The 19,315-nt window shown below is 39.1% G+C and overlaps 1 protein-coding gene across 1 annotated transcript; it reads right to left on the bottom strand.

The window, feature by feature from the left end:
• Positions 1–13,045: 13,045 nt before the first annotated feature.
• Positions 13,046–13,498, bottom strand: LOC138874774 (uncharacterized). The gene has a single exon (XM_070153557.1). The coding sequence runs from the start codon at positions 13,496–13,498 to the stop codon at positions 13,046–13,048; it is 453 nt and encodes a 150-aa protein (XP_070009658.1).
• Between the last annotated feature and the right edge of the window lie 5,817 nt (positions 13,499–19,315).

The following is a 19,315-nucleotide window of genomic DNA, read 5'->3' as shown; positions in this document are numbered from 1 at the left end:
TCAACAAGAACTTGAAAGCTAAAACTTGAATTGTACTCCCTTGTTCTCCAGGTGGGCTCCTGATTGCTGGACTTGAAATGTATTCCCTGCTCTCCAGGCGGGCTCCTGACTGCTGCATTTGAAAGTATTCCCTGCTCTCCAGGCGGGCTCCTGACTTCAACTTGAAATGTATTCCCTTGTTCTCCAGGCGGGCTCCTGACTTCAAAATAAACAAAGCAAAGAATTTGAAAGCTAAATTTAAATTGTACTCCATTGTTCTCCAAACGGGCTCTTGACTGTTATGCTTGAAAGTATTCCCTGCTCTCCAGGCGGGCTCTTGACTTCAAAACAAACAAAACAAAGAATTTGAAAGCTAAATTTGAATTGTACTCCCTTGTTCTCTAGGCGGGCTCCTGACTGCTAACTTGAAAGTATTCCCTGCTCTCCAGGCGGGCTCCTGACTTCAACTTGAAATTTATTCCCTGCTCTCTAGGCAGGCTCCTGACTGCAACATAGACAAAACAAAGAATTTGAAAGCTAAAACTTAAATTGTACTCCCTTGTTCTCCAAGCGGGCTCCTGATTTCAACTTGAAAATATTCCCTGCTCTCCAGGCGGGCTCCTGACTTCAACAAAATAGACAAAAACAAAGAAAATTTTCTACCCCAGTTTGGTGGCTGGGGACAGATTTGATTATAAAACTAAATCATATTACCAAGTATTACTAAGGATTTGAAAGCTGGGTCCCATTATTCAAGGGGTTCTGACAACTTTTAACTAAACGACAATTTAAAATCTAAGTTATATCTTCTACATGTGTGACTTCTGCTAAACCTTGCTATCTAAGAGGATCTTTAAACTACTCCCCATTATCCAGGAGGGTCCTGAAAATCAAAAGTCCAATTTTATCTTAAGAGTGACAACTTTTATGGCTGAATTATACTACCATACAACAAAGTTTACGCTAAATGTTGTTATCTAATTGAAATCTTAAAGCTAAGTCCCATTATGCAGGAGGGTCCTGAAAATTCTTAATTGATTCTTATCTCAAGCATACAAACTTCTAAACCAACTTATATTCCTTTGGGATACATTTATGCTAGATTATGCTATTTCTGAACTTTAAACTAGGTCCCATTTTCCAGGAGGGTCCTGAAAGTTTACGGTCAAACCTGTTTTGGTGCTTGCTCTTTTCCCCTATGGAGAGTTTCTCCGAATCAAACGAATTTTCTGCACATGTTTCAATCAAAGAACATTTCGTCAGTTTAAAGTGGTGGTTAGCTGATGGCATTTTTGCTGAAGATCTTTCTGCTGCAATGTTTTGTTCTAATTGGCTTCTCCGAACTGGCCCTGAACCGCTTTGACTTTCTGACTGACTTTCAAACCCCATGACCTTTGACGAGACGAGTGTTCTATACCCCCTCTGTTGTTTTACCTCTGACCCCTTTATCTGAAATTTTTCATCTCCCATGACATTACCAAACCATTCCACCGATGAAACTTCCGGTGATTCCTTGTATCCCCCTCTTACCTCATGTTATCCTTAGTATGCTCCGACCACGATGTGCTTTGCGATTTTGGAAGTTGGTAGTGAGCTTCGACTTTCTTTGAACAAGACTGACATTGAAACATCTTTAGATAAATACCCAAAAGAAAATGAAATGCAATGACTTTGCAGGTTAAGGATAAGAAGAATCCAAAACCAGATGACTACTACACAAGTAAAAAGAAAAGGAAACTTATCTGAGTGGAACAGCTAGTACCAATGATCATGACATGCATTTTGGATTAATCGGCCCAATCTGTCCAACCAATCAACTTTCAGTTGTCGTACTTCGTTGCCCCAGAATTTCCATGACCTGATTACTTTACCCAAACCTTGACCTTGTTCATCATGCGGTGCCTTGAAAGGTTTTTACCAGCAGACCTCTTTCATTCGTTCATCTCTCGACTCACTTTCGCCTTACGGTGCCCGTGAGGGTTTTCACCAATAAGACTCTCTCATTTTTTCTCTCAACTCCCGTCGCCTTACGGTGCCTGTGAAGGTTTTCACCAATAAGACTCCCTCATTTTTATTTCTCTCAACTCCCGTTGCCTTATGGTGCCTGTGAAGGTTTTCACCAATAAGACTCTCTCATTTTTTTTCCTGCTTGAACCAGATTGTTGCCCCTGACATGAATTACATTTATCTGCTCGACTTGGTATTTCTCAAAGACTGATTAGAAGGTCTTTCTTTCGACCGTAATGTAGGCTTTTGGACAGGGTTAGAAATAAAGGGTATAAAAGGCTCAAACAATACAAATGGGTTAAAATTACAACTTTCGGAATCAAGTTTCTCACAACAACCACTACTTTTGCCCCAGTTTCTTGCATGGGGATTTTTGAATTTTTGTTTTGATGAGACCGAACCGTAAGGCTGCCTATGTATCCTTAAAAGGAATCAGGTCGAACGTAGTTCATGTCATAAAAATTACTTTGTTGTTGTGATTTTTCTTTTCTCTTTCTTCTTCTCTTCTTTTTTTTCTCTATTTCTTTCTCTTTCTTTTTTTTTCTCTCTTTTTTTCTTTTTTTTTCTTCTTTTCTTCTTTTTTTATTCTTTTGCTTTCCTCTTTTTCTTTATATTTTCCTTTCTTCCTTTTCTTATCTTTCATGCTTGTGTTTCTGATATTGGCAACTGATTCCGAAAGAGGGGTAATTATTCCTACTATTCTAATAATTATTAAAATAAAACTAACCATTAAAACAAATCTATTTTTAGTATTTTCAAATATCATATTAAAAAAAATATGATACTATTGTTGTATATATTTTTTTAAGATTAAAAATGACGACAAAATATTAATGAACCTATTTATGTAAATTTTTGTTTTCTTGTAATAAAATAGAGTAAAAGAGTCAAAATTACTTAAAATATCTATATTATGCCTAAATTAAATATTTTACGCTAATATATAAAAAAATCTTGGGGAGGGTCAAAAATCACATGTCTACATTGGTGATGATGGGGTGTTGAGGATGCATGGCCGGATATGTGTGCCCAATGTAGATGGGCTTTGGGAGTTGATTCTGGAGGAGGCCCATAGCTCGCGGTATTCCATTCATCCGGGTGCTGCGAAGATGTATCAGGATCTGAGACATCATTATTGGTAGAGGAGAATGAAGAAGGACATTGTGGGATTTGTAACTCGGTGTCTTAATTGTCAGCAGGTGAAATATGAGCATCAGAGATCGGGTGGCTTGCTTCAGCAGATGGATATTCCAGAGTGGAAGTGGGAGCGGATCATCATGGACTTTGTAGTTGGGCTCCCATGGACTTTGAAGAAGTTCGATGCTATTTGGGTGATTGTGGATTGACTGACTAAGTCCACGCACTTCATTCCTGTGTGTACTACCTATTCTTAGCAGCGGTTGGCAGAGATCTATATCCTGGAGATTGTTCATTTGCATGGTGTCCTAGTTTCCATCATTTTAGATAGGGGCACTTAGTTTACTTCATAGTTTTGGAGGTCTGTGCAGCAAGAGTTGGGTACTTAGGTTGAGTTGAGCACAACTTTTCACCCCCAAACAGACGGGCAGTCCGAGCACACTATTCAGATATTGGAGGACATGTTATGCGCTTGTGTCATTGATTTCGGAGGGTCATGGGATTGGTTTCTACTGCTCGCAGAGTTTGCTTATAACAACAGTTACCAGTCAAGTATTCAGATGGCTCCATATGAGGCTTTGTATGGGATGTGGTGTAGATCTCTAGTTGGTTGGTTTGAGTTGGGAAAGGCTAGGCTATTGGGTACAGATTTGGTGCAGGATGCTTTAGACAGGTTGAATGTGATTTAGGAGAGGCTTCGTACGGCGCAGTCGAGACAAAAGAGTTATGCTAACAGGAAGGTTCGGGATGTGTCCTACATGGTTGGTGAGAGGTTCTGTTGAAGGTTTCACCCATGAAGGGTGTTATGAGATTTGGGAAGAAGGGTAAATTGAGCCCTCAGTTCATTGGGCTTTTTTGAGGTACTTCAGAGGATTGGGGAGGTGACTTATGATCTTGATTTTCCACCCGGCTTGTCGAGTGTGCATTTGGTATTTCATGTTTCTATGCTCCGGAAGTATATTGGGGATCCGTCTCATGTTCTGGATTTCAGCACGGTTCACTTAGATGATGATTTGACCTATAATGTGGAGCCAATGGTTATTTTGGGATGTCAGGTTCGAAAGTTGAGGTCAAAGGATAAAGCTTCAGTGAAGGTGCAGTGGAGAGGTCGGCCAGTGGAAGAGGCTACTTGGGATACCGAGCGGGAGATGCAGAGTATATATCCTCACCTGTTTGAGGCTTCAGGTATGTTTCTTGACTCATTCGAGGATGAACGTTTGTTTAAGAGCGGGAGGATGTAACAACCCAGCTAGTCATTTCATGAGTTACCGCTCCGTTTCCCCCATTTCTACTTCTATTGCCTTGTTCATCTGTATTTTTTTGTTATCGAGTTGGTTGGCTCGGGTTCGGCGAGGTTTTGGTAAGGTTTGAGACACTTAGTCTCTTTTGAGTAAGCTTGAGTTGGAAAAGTCAACCGGATATTGACTTATGTGTTAAAGGACTCGGATGTGAGTTCCGATGGTTTGGATAGATTCGGGAGGTGATTTGGGACTTAGGAGCGTGATCAGAATGTGTTTTGGAGGTACGGAGTAGATTTAGGCTTGAATTGACGAAATTGGAATTTTGGCGTTTTCCGATTGATAGGTGAGATTTTGATATAGGGGTTGGAATGGATTACCGGGAGTTTCAGTACGTCCGTTGTATCATTTGGGATGTGTGTGCAAAATTTCAGGTCATTCAGATGTGGTTTGATAGATTTTTTGATCGAAAGCGGGATTTGGAAGATTTTGGAATTTTTAGGCTTGAATTTGATGCAAATATGGTGTTTTGATGTTGTTTTGAGCATTCCGAAGGTTGAAACAAGTTTGAATGATGTTATGGGATAGGTTGGCATGTTTGGTTGAGGTCGCGAGGGCCTCGGGTGAGTTTCGGGTGGTTAAACAGATCATTTCAAGTTGAGAAAAATTGCAGAAAATCTGCTGTTGATGTTGCAGACAGTTGTGCTTCGCGTTCGTGAGTGGACCCTCGCATTCGCGAAGGGTTAGGATGGGAGACTGTGAAGTTGGCCTTCGCGTTTGTGAAGGAGGTCCCACGATTACGAAAGGTTGAGCTCATTAGTCATCACGTTTGCGAAGGTCTGAGTTGCTGAGGCATCACGTTCGCGAGGGGTGATCAAGTTCGCGTAAGAGGATTTCTTGTCAAACTTAGGTTTTTGCTTCGCGAACGCGAGGCGTTGACCGCTTTTACAAAGAAGGATTTAAAATAAATAGGCAGAATGATTTAAAAGCCCTATTCCGCGAGTTTTAGCTTAAGTTCCTCTTTTTTTGGGCGATTTTGAAGCTTTTTGAAGAAGATTGAAGAGGGAATCAAGGGGGAACACTTGGAGGTAAGATTTATGGACTTAATACTCAATCATAATGTGTTTTATACCTAATTAATCATGGAATTTGTAGAATTTAAGCCTAAATATTGAAGAACTAGGGCTTGTAATTGGAGACCTAGAATTTAGGATTTGAGGGGTCGTTTGTGGTTGGATTTTGGTGCTTTTGATATGAATGAACTCGGGGAGTGATAAGGAGTCTAGTGATGTAAATTTTATCGGATTCCGAGACGTGGGTCTAGGGGTCGGGTTTGGCCAATTTCAGAATTTGTGTTGTAATTTGATTTCATTCGAGTGGGCTTTGTTCCCTTAGCATATTTTGATAGTTTTGCACTGTCTTTTGTTAGAATTGGAGCATCCAGAGGCCGATTCGAGAGGCAAAGGCATTGCGGGCTAGAGTTTGGACTGGATAGAGGTGAGTAATGATTGTAAATGATGTCCTGAGGGTATGAAACCCGATTTCACATCGTTGTGCACTTTTGAGGTGATGCACACGCTAGATGACGAGCGTGGGGTCATGCACCATTGGGGATTGTGACTTAGTCCATTCTGTATGACTGTTTTACTGCGTATTATATTGAAAATTGTTTGCTATCATCATGTTTTGGGTGGAATGCCATATTTGGGCCTCATGCCAACTGTTTTAGACCCTTAGGGAATTTTTACTGTTCTTTCCTCACTGTTTTGATTTTATATCTGTACTCAGTCACGCTATATTCTACTGTTTTCATAACTCAGCCATGTTTAGTCTGTTTTAACACTTTAAATGATATTTTGGGTTGAGTATCTTATTTTACTATGCCCGAGTGGCTTTTAGAGATTTCTGACTGAGTAGGGCCGATGGTTTGTGTTGTGAGGTTATTATTGGATCGGACTGCATGCCGCAACAGTGTTGTACTAATTTATGATTATAAGGCCGAGGGCCTGAGTTGTTATTGTCGCGCCCTCCTTTTTCTTTTTTTGACGGAAAAGTCCGGTTTTCGACATTTATGGGGGTAGTAACTCATTTCCTTTTGGAATTGGGTATTTTGAATAGTCACCACCTAACAAATTATGGTGCGTTAGAGCACCTAGAGCGATTAATTCTTGGATTGGTTTGCATTACCAGAGATCTAGGGTAAGGGCTCGAGATAACCTTTAGGGGGAGGTGTTAGGCACCCATCTTGGTCTACAACGGTGGGTCCCAGCCGAACTTATACTTATGAATTAGTCCTTTAATAGATAAGCAGTTGAGTCAAATAAATAAAGCATGTTGGGCATTGTATGACTCAAATAATAAGACATAGAATTTGAACAAGTTGTGTGCATAAAAAGAAACTAAAGTTTTAAGCAAAGGGCATTTGGGAAGAGGGGTCCTAGGTTGGTTAGCCTATAGGATTACCCCACGCAATGCCCGATAAACACTCCTCAATGAGGGGCTATACGTGATATTAGTGCGTAGTTATCATATCCCATTCTACCCAAGTCCCTCCCCTTGGTCATAGCCTAAAGCGTTCTAATAACTTTGACAATGTCCTTTGCGTACACTACTCGTCCCTTCCTTATGGTCCTGGAGGTATTTTAGGACCTCTAAATTTGGGCAGTTCTAGACAACCCCTAAGGTGTTTGAAAAGGAGAAAATTCTAAGCGACAAGTAAGAATAGTTAGGACTGCATATAAAACAAGTTAGAGGCTCACTGTTACCTCCTCGAATATACCACATAAATGCACATCTTCAAACAATATTCAAAGTGAACAAATCCTAGAACATAATATCTAAGCGAGCAGGGGGTATAAAGTATTGAATTTGGCCAATTTGTGAAAGATCCTATTTAACTTGCCTATTGATTAAACCTATTAAATCTGAACAACTTTAAGTAGCAGAAATAGTTTCAGAGTTGCAGAATTTAAAATCGCCCTATAGGCTTGCCTAAACGCAGAACAGTGATGTCCTTAGAGCATAACTACGTTGATATAGTAAAGCAATGAACAATTTAAAACAGACTCTTGAGTTCCTATAGGCATGCTGTCTAGTGATAGTGAAGCCAGTATTTGAAAGAATTCATTTAAGGAAAACAAACCATTGATTAGGCCAGTTTCCAAGTAAACTAGCATGAAGTTGATTTTTAAAGCCTATAGACATGATTTCTATTATTGGAACCACTTAAACCCTATAGGCATGATTTCTAGCATGGTAAGACAAACATAATAAGTATAAAATTCTATATGTATGGTTTCTACCCATATTACCCCACAGATATATGGCTCTTCACCCTTTTTCACTAATCCTCCCAATATTTGTTTACAAATAATTATTACAACCGGGATGAATGAATTACATAAATAGATAAAATAAAAGAAGAAGTTACACTATAGGAAGCCTGACATAGGCCCAAATGATTTTCCCAAGCCTCCAATAGTCTCAAATTCCAAGTTCCATAGACAATATCATTGTCTAGGTGTGTCAGAGTTCCCTAAGGATCTCAAGGATACCGGACAGTGCTCATACCTAGACATTATAACCAAAATTGAGTAAGTGCAGTGTGGAAGAGCCAGCTTCAGTGCATCAGAGTTCAGAGGGACCTCATAGGGATCCCAAGGCAGTCACACACTGGAGGGGTAGAACTTAAGGATCTAATAATGGAGTGAGAGTGCTTGACATGGTTAAAAATATTTTAGCAGGAAAGTAGTGTAAAAAAGAGACTTAGTTGAAATAATTTTTTAAACAAGAAAGTTGTTTAGTAAAACAGCTTTGAAAAAAATTAGTGGTGTAATTAAACAAACAACAGGTCCGTCAAACAAGTTCAGCAACACTCAAATAACAGCCATTCACACAGGGGAATGGGAATTGGGGACACATATAGCACATAGTATACAAGAGCATAGTAGTTCTTGTGGGGTTTAAGGGATTGGGGGATAGCTATTAGTACCAACACAGTAGGAGTTTTAGAAACAATCATAGAATCAGCCATTTAAAGTGACAGATCAGTTTTGCATATCAAACTGGATAACAAGTAAACAAGCATTCAAAACAGGGTAGAGTCATGTTGAGACAGACTATTAGGGGGGGGGGGGGGAAGTAGAACATGTTCTGAAAGGCCCTAAGAAGGTTAGACTAGCATGCTAGATGAAGCAATAATGTAAACATGTCAATTGCATGTTGAGCAATAGAACTATAGATAGAAACAAATTAGAAACATGATAAACTGAAGCAGAAAAAGAAACATATTGATTTTGGGACTTGGATTGAAATCAGAACATACCAGTAGAGAGAAGATAGTGAACACAAAGTGAGGAATAGGAGAGCACAATAGTTAGCCTTGGCTTGCAGCCGTCTAACTCAGAAAATATAGCCAGTAACCAAAGAGAGAGTAGAAAAGTATTGAGTGTGAGAGAGTTTTGAACTAATAGTGTTCGTGTGTTTGTGTTAATGAGACAGTATGTATATATAGTAGTTTGAAACTAGGTAAAATAAGGTAAGAATCACAATTGTATAGTAATTATAGAACTCAGAACCAATTAGAGCAAAATCAGTACAAGTACTCCCTTAATTTAAGGGAATCAGTTCAAACGGTAAGAACAAGTAACAAACAAGGAAAGAAATCAATGTGTAGACAAGGAAATAATTCGAACATAGTAGGCGTAGAGTAAACCATTAGGGATAGGTTCAAAAAAACTCTAATTAAGGAGATAGTCAGTAAGAATCAAGTACCAATGCAGTCAAGGTAATGGAATCAATCAAATTGTGTAGAAAGGTAGGGATCGAAGGTCTAAAAGAAAGTGTTCAAATTACACCAAGAAACAGGGAATTCAGAATTAATCAAAGAGAAAGTCATGAGTCAGTGTTTAGCATATAAATAAAGTAAGACATAGATAGTCAAGAGTCGACATACAACTCTAGCAAACATGAGAGTCAAACAATACTGATTCAATGAGAAAGAGGCAAGTTTTGAATAGTCAAGATGAACACAAGCACATGGAATTCGTGTAAGTTTAGGTTAAGAGACTCAGTAAAAACATATAAAGGCAAGATAGTCACAAGAGATCATAGAAACTCAAAAAATGAGGGCCGGTCAGTCATGCTAATACACAGAACCAAACGAAATAACCCTAAAAATTAGGGCTTTCAACATAGACGAGTTAAAGATGTAGTAAACTCATAGAATCAATCCAGATAAGCAATAAATAGAAGTTTAAACACAAAGAATTAGTTAAACATGGTTTTAAAAGAAGTTCTGAAAATCCTAGTTTTAGAAGAAGACGAAAAACACTTGAAATGACATGATTCTTGTAAAGAACCTTGAGGATAGTGTAAAACATTCAAGAAGCAAACTCAAATCTTCCTAGATCTGTACAGATCTACGAGGTACAAAAAATAAATTAGGGTTTCAAAAGAAGCCATATAGAGATGAAGAAACCTGTCTAGAAACTCAAAAATCATAGCAAATATAGAATGATTCTGCTTGAAATCACACTGGAATAGCTAAGAACTGGTAGGAGATGAACCCTAGATACAAGTTGGCATGACCTTGGGCCCTTGAAGACCTTAGAGAAGGCAAGCATGTCATGAGAGGAGCCATTGGAGGCTTAAGAGACGATGAGAGGCCACCGGAGATGGCCGAAGATGGGAGGTCAACGGTTGAAGATTAGGGTTAGGTTGAGAGTGTTTTGAGAGCAGAGAGGATTTTAAGGCGGCAGATGTAGAAAAGTGATTAGGATTAGGGGGTCGTTTGGATTTAAAAAGGAAAGAACAAACGAGGACGTTGATCTAAAAGAGTAGATGAATTTATGGCCCGGGTCGGGTTATTTAATCTGAACTTGGGCAGGGATATTGGGTTTAATTGAGGCTAAAATTGAAATGCAATTTGGCTAGGTTTTAAATAGCCAATTTAACCTTATATAATTTATAATAAAAATAAATGATTTTTAAAAACTAATTTCGTATACTAAAATGATTTAAAATAGATATTTAACATTTTAAAAATATATAAGACCATTTTATATATTAAAATGTAATTATACTTTAATAGGGCTAGTATTGCAAATATATGCAAATTAGTTTTAAAAAATGCAATTATAAAAAATGCACCAAAAATACTTATGCACTATTTTGGCATACATATAGGATTTAGATGGCTAAATTACCACAACAATAATTTGAAGGATAATTATTGAGAATTTTATAAGTAAAAGGGGAATAAATAAATCAATTTAAAGCCTTTAAAATTATAGAAAATTTATACAAATCCTTTGTATGCTTACATATGCATATATATGCTATTTTAAAAGTATATATGTCTATAAAAATATATAGGAAAAAATTAGGTATCAATAGTTGCCCCTCTTTACCTAGGAAGGATAAAATAGTTTTCCGGTAAAGAAATGATGGTCAATTTTGACCGGGCAGAATGCTTTGGAATCATTGCAAGAACGGATACGAGGTGCCAAAGCGGCAGTGGTGAGCGATTAAGGTTCGGCACAGTTGAAGGAACTGGAGCGAGATCGCTCTTGCTAGGATATCGGTTGCTTATTGGGTCACCTACAGATAAAAGATGCTACAAACATGTATTTGCGAAAATTTGAACATGATGCAAATTCCCTTTGGACCATGAAGGTTGTCTTCAAACGGTTAAAGATGACGTCCTTGGATCATGACGTTCGGGTCCATGAATTATTTAGTGAGGGATTCGCAGGCCATGAAATGATGTTCTCGGCCCATGAAGATGGTGCCTCCGAACCATGACGCCTTTGAATAATGATATACAAATTTGAGAGATCCTCAGGCCATGGCATGGTGTCTTCCGGCGTTGAGGATGATGCCTTGAGACTATGACGCCTTCGGATAGATTCGCAATATTTCAGCCCATGATATGCAGTAATGATACTAATTAAGATAAGGCTTAGTCTTGTGAAATGGAGGGCAGATCTTAGCCCAATCGAAAAGAAAATAGACAGTGCTAGAAAATAGAGCAAAATTTGTGTGAAACGGACAGTGCTTAGTCCCATGCAGATAGTGAGGAAAGGATTAGCCTCATGCAAATATGGAGGCAAGAATTAGCCTTGTGCAAATAGGGAGGCAAGGATTAGCCTCATGCAAATAGGGAGGCAAGGGTTAGACTCATGCAAGTAGGGAGTCAGGGATTAGCCTTGTGCAAATAGGGAGGCAAGGATTAGCCTCATGCAAATAGGGAGGCAAGGATTAGCCTCATGCAAGTATGGAGGCAAGGATTAGCCTCATGCAAGTAGGGAGGCAAGATTAATCTCATGCAAATTGGGAGGCAGCGATTAGCATCATATAGGTATGGAGGCAAGGATTAGCCTCATGCAAGTATGGAGGCAAGGATTAGCCTCACGCAAGTATGGAGGCAAGGATTAACCTTATGCAAATAGGGAGGCAAGGATTAGCCTCACGCAAACAGGGAGGCAAGGATTAGCCTCATGCGGGTATGGAGGCAAGGATTAGCCTCAGCAAGTAGGGAGGCAAGGATTAGCCTCATGCAAGTAGGAAGGCAAGGATTAGCCTCATGGAAGTAGGGAGGCAAGGATTATCCTCATGCAAATAGGGAGGCAAGGATTAGCTTCAAGCGGGTATGAATGCAATGATTATCCTCATGCAAATAGGGAGGCAAGGATTAGCCTCATGAAAATAGGGAGGCAAGGATTAGCCTCATGCGAGTATGGAGGCAAGGATTAGCCTCATGCAAATAGGGAGGCAAGGATTAGCCTCATGCAAGTAGGGAGGCAAGGATTAGCCTCATGCGATATGGAGGCAAGGATTAGCCTCATGCGATATGGAGGCAAGGATTATCCTCGTGCAAATAGGGAGGTAAGGATTAACCTCATGCAAATTGGGAGGCAAGGATTAGCCTCATGCAGAAAGCAAGTAGTAAGTAAAAGTAGCATATGTCTTAGCTGGAGATGTCTATTCGGTGTCTAATGGCCTGATTGATAGTGATCTTGCTGCGTGCATATATTTGCAGATGTTATCGTCATGTTAGATGTGCCTGCATATAAAGAAAAATTATAAGTTCTCTTAGGGGGAGGTAAGTCTTTCGAGTTCCTCTGGGTGACACCCGACTATTACGGAAATAGCGTTTTCGAACAAATATGCAATTATTTATAAAAACTAGAGTTATTTAGAAATATGTTGATACATTAAGTGATTTTTTATGACCCAATGACTATAACATATCTCAAAGGCATTGCATCTCTCTTATATTGGAATTTTGAGGGTCCTCCTCAAAATTCTGCTCTAGTTCAGTAGATGATCTTTGACTGTTTGCGGATAATAGGCCTTGCTTAATCTTCTTCAGAATTTTGAGAATCCTTCTCAAAATTCTGCCCTAGTTTCTTAACTGACTTTCTGGCATGCGATGGCATTGGCTGGACTTGCTCCAGAATTTCGAGGCTCTTCCTCAAAATTCTGCCCTAGCTTCTAAACTCAGGGGAAATGAAAATTTTATTATAATATGACCGAACCCATAAGGCTGCCTACGTATCCCTTCTTAAACGGGAATCAGGTCAAGCGTAGTTCAATTACATTAGAAGAGAAATGTAAAGTAATTTAGGCGTAGTATCTCTTGACTACGTCTGAATTGATTGGTTTTGGCCAGACTTCTCCGTCTATTCTGCAAGTATGAGTGTTTCTCCTGTTAGTACCATGTAAACCATGTATGGACCTTGCCAGTTGGGAGAGAATTTCCCTTTGGCTTCATCTTGATGTGGGAAGATCTTTTTCAGCACCAGCTGACCTGGTGTGAACTGTCTCGGTTTGACCCTTTTGTTGAAAGCTCTAGACATTCTGTTCTGGCAAAGTTGGCCATGACATACTATGTTCATCCTCTTTCCATCGATAAGGCACAATTGTTCGTCGTGACTCCTTATCCACTTTGCATCACTGAGTTCAGCTTTCTGTATGATTCTTAAAGAGGGAATCTCCACCGCAGCTGGGATGACAACCTCAGTACCATAAACCAGGATGTAGGGAGTTTCCCCGGTTGATGTGTGAACCATGGTGCGGTATCCCAATAAAGCAAAAGGTAACTTCTCATGCCACCGTTTGTGGTTCTCTACCATTTTCCTCAGTATCTTCTTAATGTTTTTGTTGGCGGCTTCAACGGCTCCATTCATTTGAGGTCTATAGGCTGTGGAACTTGTGCTTGATTTTGAAAGCTTCACACATAGTTTTCATCAAATCACTGTTGAGATTGGCGGCATTATCAGTAATAATGGACTCAAAAACTCCAAATCAGCAAACAATATGATCTTTGACAAAATCTGCGATGACTTTCTTGGTTACAACTTTGTAAGATGTAGCCTCTACCCATTTTGTGAAGTAATCAATGGCTACCAGAATGAACCTATGTCCGTTTGAAGCAGTGGGCTCAATTGGACCAATAACATCCATTTCCCAAGCGGTGAATAGCTAAGGTGAGCTTGGTGCATTGAGCTCATTTGGTGGCACTTTTATCATATCGGCATGCACTTGACATTGAAAGCATTTGCGGACATACTAGAAGCAATCTGTCTCCATGGTCATCCAAAAGTAACCGGCCCTGAGTATCTTCTTGGCCAAGACGAAACCATTCATGTGTAGGCCACAGGTCCCAGCATGCACATCCTCAAGTAGCTTAGAAGCTTCCTTTGCATTGACACATCTTAGCAAACCCAAATTAGGAGTTCTTCTGTACAAGTTCCCTCCGCTGTGGAAGAAATGATTTGACAATCTCCGGAGTGTGCATTTCTGAGTGTGATTTGCATGCTTCGGGTATTCTCCTTTTGATAAGTACTCTTTGATGTCATAGACACAAGGCTTTCCATTTGATTCTTCCTCGACATGAGAACAATATGCCAGTTGATTGTGGATGCTCACCAGAATGAGATCAATGTAATTCTTATCTGGATATTGTATCATAGATGACAAGGTAGCCAATGCATCAGCAAACTCATTCTGAATTCTGGGCACATGTCGGAATTCTATCTTCGTAAACCTCTTTCTCAATTCCTGCACATGGTGCAGATATGGCAATATCTTGGAATTCTTGGTGGCCCACTCTCCTTGTATCTGGTGCACGAGCAAATCTGAATCACCGATCACCAGCATCTCCTGAATGTTCATGTCGACTGCCATATTGAGTCCTAGTATGCAGGTTTCATACTCTGCCATGTTGTTGGTGCAGGGAAATCTGAGTTTAGAAGACACCGGATAATGCTGACCCGTTTCTAACACCAAAACTGCTCCAATGCCTATTCCTTTGAAATTTGTAGCTCCATCAAAGAACATCCTCCAACCATCATATGTTTCGGTAATGTCCTCCCCTACGAATGACACTTCTTCATCAGTAAAATATGTTTTCAAAGGCTCGTATGCTCCTCCCACCGGATTTTCAGCAAGATGATCTGCCAATGCTTATCCTTTAACCGCCTTTTGAGTTACATAGACGATATCGAACTCACTTAATAGTATCTGCCATTTAGCCAACTTCCCAGTAGGCATGGGTTTCTGAAATATGTACTTCAGAGGATCCATCCTAGATATGAGGTATGTAGTGTAGGCACAAAAGTAATGCGTCAACTTCTGTACAAGTTCCCTCCGCTGTGGAAGAAGTGATTTGACAATCTCCGGAGTGTGCATTTCTGAGTGTGATTTGCATGCTTCGGGTATTCTCCTTTTGATAAGTACTCTTTGATGTCATAGACACAAGGCTTTCCATTTGATTCTTCCTCGACATGAGAACAATATGCCAGTTGATTGTGGATGCTCACCGAAATGAAATCAATGTAATTCTTATCTGGATATTGTATCATAGATGACAAGGTAGCCAATGCATCAGCAAACTCATTCTGAATTCTGGGCACATGTCGGAATTCTATCTTCGTAAACCTCTTTCTCAATTCCTGCACATGGTGCAGATATGGCAATATCTTGGAATTCTTGGTGGCCCACTCACCTTGTACCTGGTGCACGAGCAAATCTGAATCACCGATCACCAGCATCTCCTGAATGTTCATGTCGACTGCCATATTGAGTCCTAATATGCAAGTTTCATACTCTGCCATGTTGTTGGTGCAGGGAAATCTGAGTTTAGAAGACACCGGATAATGCTGACCCATTTCTAACACCAAAACTGCTCCAATGCCTATTCCTTTGAAATTTGTAGCTCCATCAAAGAACATCCTCCAATCATCATATGTTTCGGTAATGTCCTTCCCTACGAATGACACTTCTTCATCAGTAAAATATGTTTTCAAAGGCTCGTATGCTCCTCCCACCGGATTTTCAGCAAGATGATCTGCCAATGCTTATCCTTTAACCGCCTTTTGAGTTACATAGACGATATCGAACTCACTTAATAGTATCTGCCATTTATCCAACTTCCCAGTAGGCATGGGTTTCTGAAATATGTACTTCAGAGGATCCATCCTGGATATGAGGTATGTAGTGTAGGCACAAAAGTAATGCGTCAACTTTTGAGCTGTCGTCAAAGCACATCAAGTGCTCTCAAGCAAAAAGTACTGTGCTTCGTAAGGTGTGAACTTCTTACTCAAGTAATATATGGATTGCTCTTTTCTTCCTGTCTTGTCATGTTGTCCCAAAACACATCCGAAGGCTCCATCTAATACAGATAGATAGAGTAGTAAAGTTCGTCCTGGTTCTGGCTGGACCAGAACTGGTGGTGTGGACAAGTACTCCTTGATCTTGTCAAAAGCTTTCTGACAATCCTCTGTCCAGCTTGTTTCAGCATCATTCCTCAGCATCTTGAAGATGAGTTCACATATGATTGTGGACTGTACTATGAAGCGACTGATATAGTTGAGACTTCCTAGAAAGCTCATCACATCCTTTTTTCTCTTAGGTGGTAGTAACTCCTGAATAGCCTTGACTTTAGACGGATCCAGCTCGATCCCTCGACCACTGGCAATGAATCCCAATAATTTTCCTGCGGGAACCCTGTAAGCACGTGATTTTTGCCCTATATGAGTATTACTCCCAAAAAATTCAAAAATAAAATAATTTTTCTTGGTGTGCAATTTTTGTGATATTTTGTGTAACTATTTGTATGTTTGTCTGTGCATGTTTATTTGTTAAATTATTAAAAATACAAAAATATGTCGCATTTCGCATGTAGGATTTAATTATACAATTGTTAGTAACTAAGTTTGTTTTACAAAAAATAAAAATTACAAAAAATAGGCATCGTTTGCATTTTTAGCATTTAATGTCCAAATATACAATTTTATGCTTAATTATGCGTTAATTGTTATTGGGAGTTAATTTACATTTTTTTAACTTAATTTAGTTCTTAATAATAGTTTAAGCATTTTTATAATTTAGTTTTAGAAAAATAAAAGAAGAAAAGAGAGCAAAAAATAAAGAAAGTCGGAATTGGGCATCTTCTTCAAATTCAAGATACAAGCCCAAAAAATACCCAATCTTCCCAAACGACCCAGTCCATTTCGAACTGGGTCGACCCAGTCCATAACCCAACACCCCTATTATCTTACAAACAACACAAAACAAAAAAAAGGAGAAGAAAACCCTAAAAAAAAAAAGCTAAGTCATCCGCCCCCCCTCCTATCTTCTTCTTCTTCTTCCTCAAGCTTCACCAAGCTCCATCCATGGCTGCCCCTCCATCCTCCTCACTGCACATACACACACGACATTCTCCATCGTCCCATCGACCCCAACATGAGCAGCCATGGCTGCTTTCCCCCCGTTTCCCGTTGTCAAAACCAAACGACCATTGGAGTAGCCTCATGTCCACCATCGTTGCTCTGTCGTGCTGCTGCGTCGCTGCGTCTTCAGCTTCACCATTGCTGCTGCTGGTCACATTTCTGCTTCAGCTGCTTCTCGCCGCGTCTGCCTTCGTCCTCTTCGTCGAGCTCAAGCTTGAGCTCGACATCTATAGCCGCTACTGCTCTTGTTTCTGCTTCATCTTCCTCGTCATGATGCTCATCGCCATCACTGTTTCCACCATGGTTGCTGTCCGCTCACGTAGCTGCTACTGTTGCTAAGCAGCTGCTATTGCTTCAGTTTTCTTTGTCGCGTCCAGCTGCTACGAGCTGCCATGGCTGCTCCAAATAACGTTGATGCATCTCCATTCACAGCTTGTTTCAGCTGCGTCCAGCTGCTGATTTTGGTTCGTTGTCCGTCGACCTCCCCTACTGCTTCATGAAGCTTCTTCTTCCTCACTCGACGCACTGCTGCTGCTGCTCGTCGCAACAGTTGCTTATGCTTCACGTTGCTTCATCTTCTTCGAATCGTCAAAGTTCGAAGGTCTTTCGTTGAGTCGAGGCCCGGACAGATTTGTTTACAATCGTTGTTCGTCGTTTCATTTCCGGTTAGTTGGTTTTTGAATCTCATTTATCGTCCATATTTTTGTTTGGTATTTTTTGGATCCAAAATCGATAAATGATTCAATTCTTGTTTGGTTTGTTCGTCGTTGAAATAATTTTCTAGTTTGTTCATATGTTTTGATTGAATTAATTTTCAGATTTCAAATGGAAATTTAATTAGTGGTTTTTCATGTTTATTTCATGTTTATTTTATTGTTTAGGTAAAAGTTGTTAGTCTAATGTTGGTGAGATACAAATTGAAGTTTAATTAATTGTTTCTTCAATTTGTTTCATGTGTTTATGTATTTTTAGAAATTGTTAATATTGTTAAGTTCAAGTTTAAGTTCATAATTGTTTCTGCGTCGATCTTGTTATTTGTCTAAAAGAATTTAGTTGTGTTAAGGGAAATATGTTGATTTAATCGTTTGAATCCATCATGTTTGTTGTTTAAAATAGATTTCATTCATGTTCATACTTTGTTTGTTTGTTCTTGAATCCGAAATTTGTATAGCTTGATTTCTTGTTTACCATTTATGATTATTTCTTGAATTTGTCTCATAATCTTGTTTAAAGTTTAATATAGGAATTGTTTGTTGTAATGTTGTTAGAGTTGATTTTAAGTTCAATATTATTGAATTTAGAAATCTAAATATACTTGTTTGATTGTTGTTGTTGAATCTGAAAATAGATTTGTTTGTTGCTAAAAATATTGTTCAATCAAATTTTAGTTGTTCTTTGTTGTTCAATTTGTGTTCATGTGATTTGTTGTTGAAATGTTGTTGAAATCATGTTCATGTGATTTGTTGTTGAAATGTTGAAGAAATCATGTTCATGAGATTTGTTGTTTGAATTTATGTAGAAATTGGTCATATTGGCTATATTTTGGTTGAGTTTGATTAATTGATTTGTTATAGCTGATGGGGTAGTTTGCAGTACGTTCAGGGGTAGTTTAGTAATTGCAATAAGGTCGGAGGGGTAGTTTAGGAATTGTACATTTTGTATTTTTTTATGTGAAGCATGGGGGACAAAATGTAATGGGTGGGTTGTGATATAGTTGTTTAATATAAAGGGGGGACAAGACAAAATTTAGTGGGGAGAAATCTTGTATTTGTTTAGTGAAGCATGAGGGACAAAATATAATGGGGTGGTGATGATATACTTATTTAATGTAATGGGGATGAGTGGGAAAATAATGGGTTTGGTAGGAGAAAATTGGTTGATTTTAATTGATTAAAAGATTTATGGGATGAGATATATATAGAAGTCTTGAATCAGATTTTAGGAGGACAGACAGAGATAGAGAGAAAAAAGAATAGAGGAAAAAAATTTGAAGAGAGAGGAAATTCCGAAAAAATACTAAGACTTTAGAAAAATAAAAAGAAAAACATTCTGGAAATTCAAAAGAAGAAGAATATACACCTGATATACAATCCAAATATTCTGATATACAGATTGAGAAATTAAGGGTTAAACACTAATTAGTCTTTCAAAAATCTGAAATGTAATACTGAAATGTATGCCTCTAACACCAAGGGTGTTAGGCACCCTCGAATCCCG

The sequence above is a fragment of the Nicotiana sylvestris genome, chromosome 8 (assembly GCF_000393655.2).
Source record: "Nicotiana sylvestris chromosome 8, ASM39365v2, whole genome shotgun sequence".
NCBI lineage: Eukaryota > Viridiplantae > Streptophyta > Magnoliopsida > Solanales > Solanaceae > Nicotiana > Nicotiana sylvestris.
The sequence above is the reverse complement of the archived record's forward strand: the minus strand, read 5'-3'. Positions and strand labels throughout refer to the sequence as shown.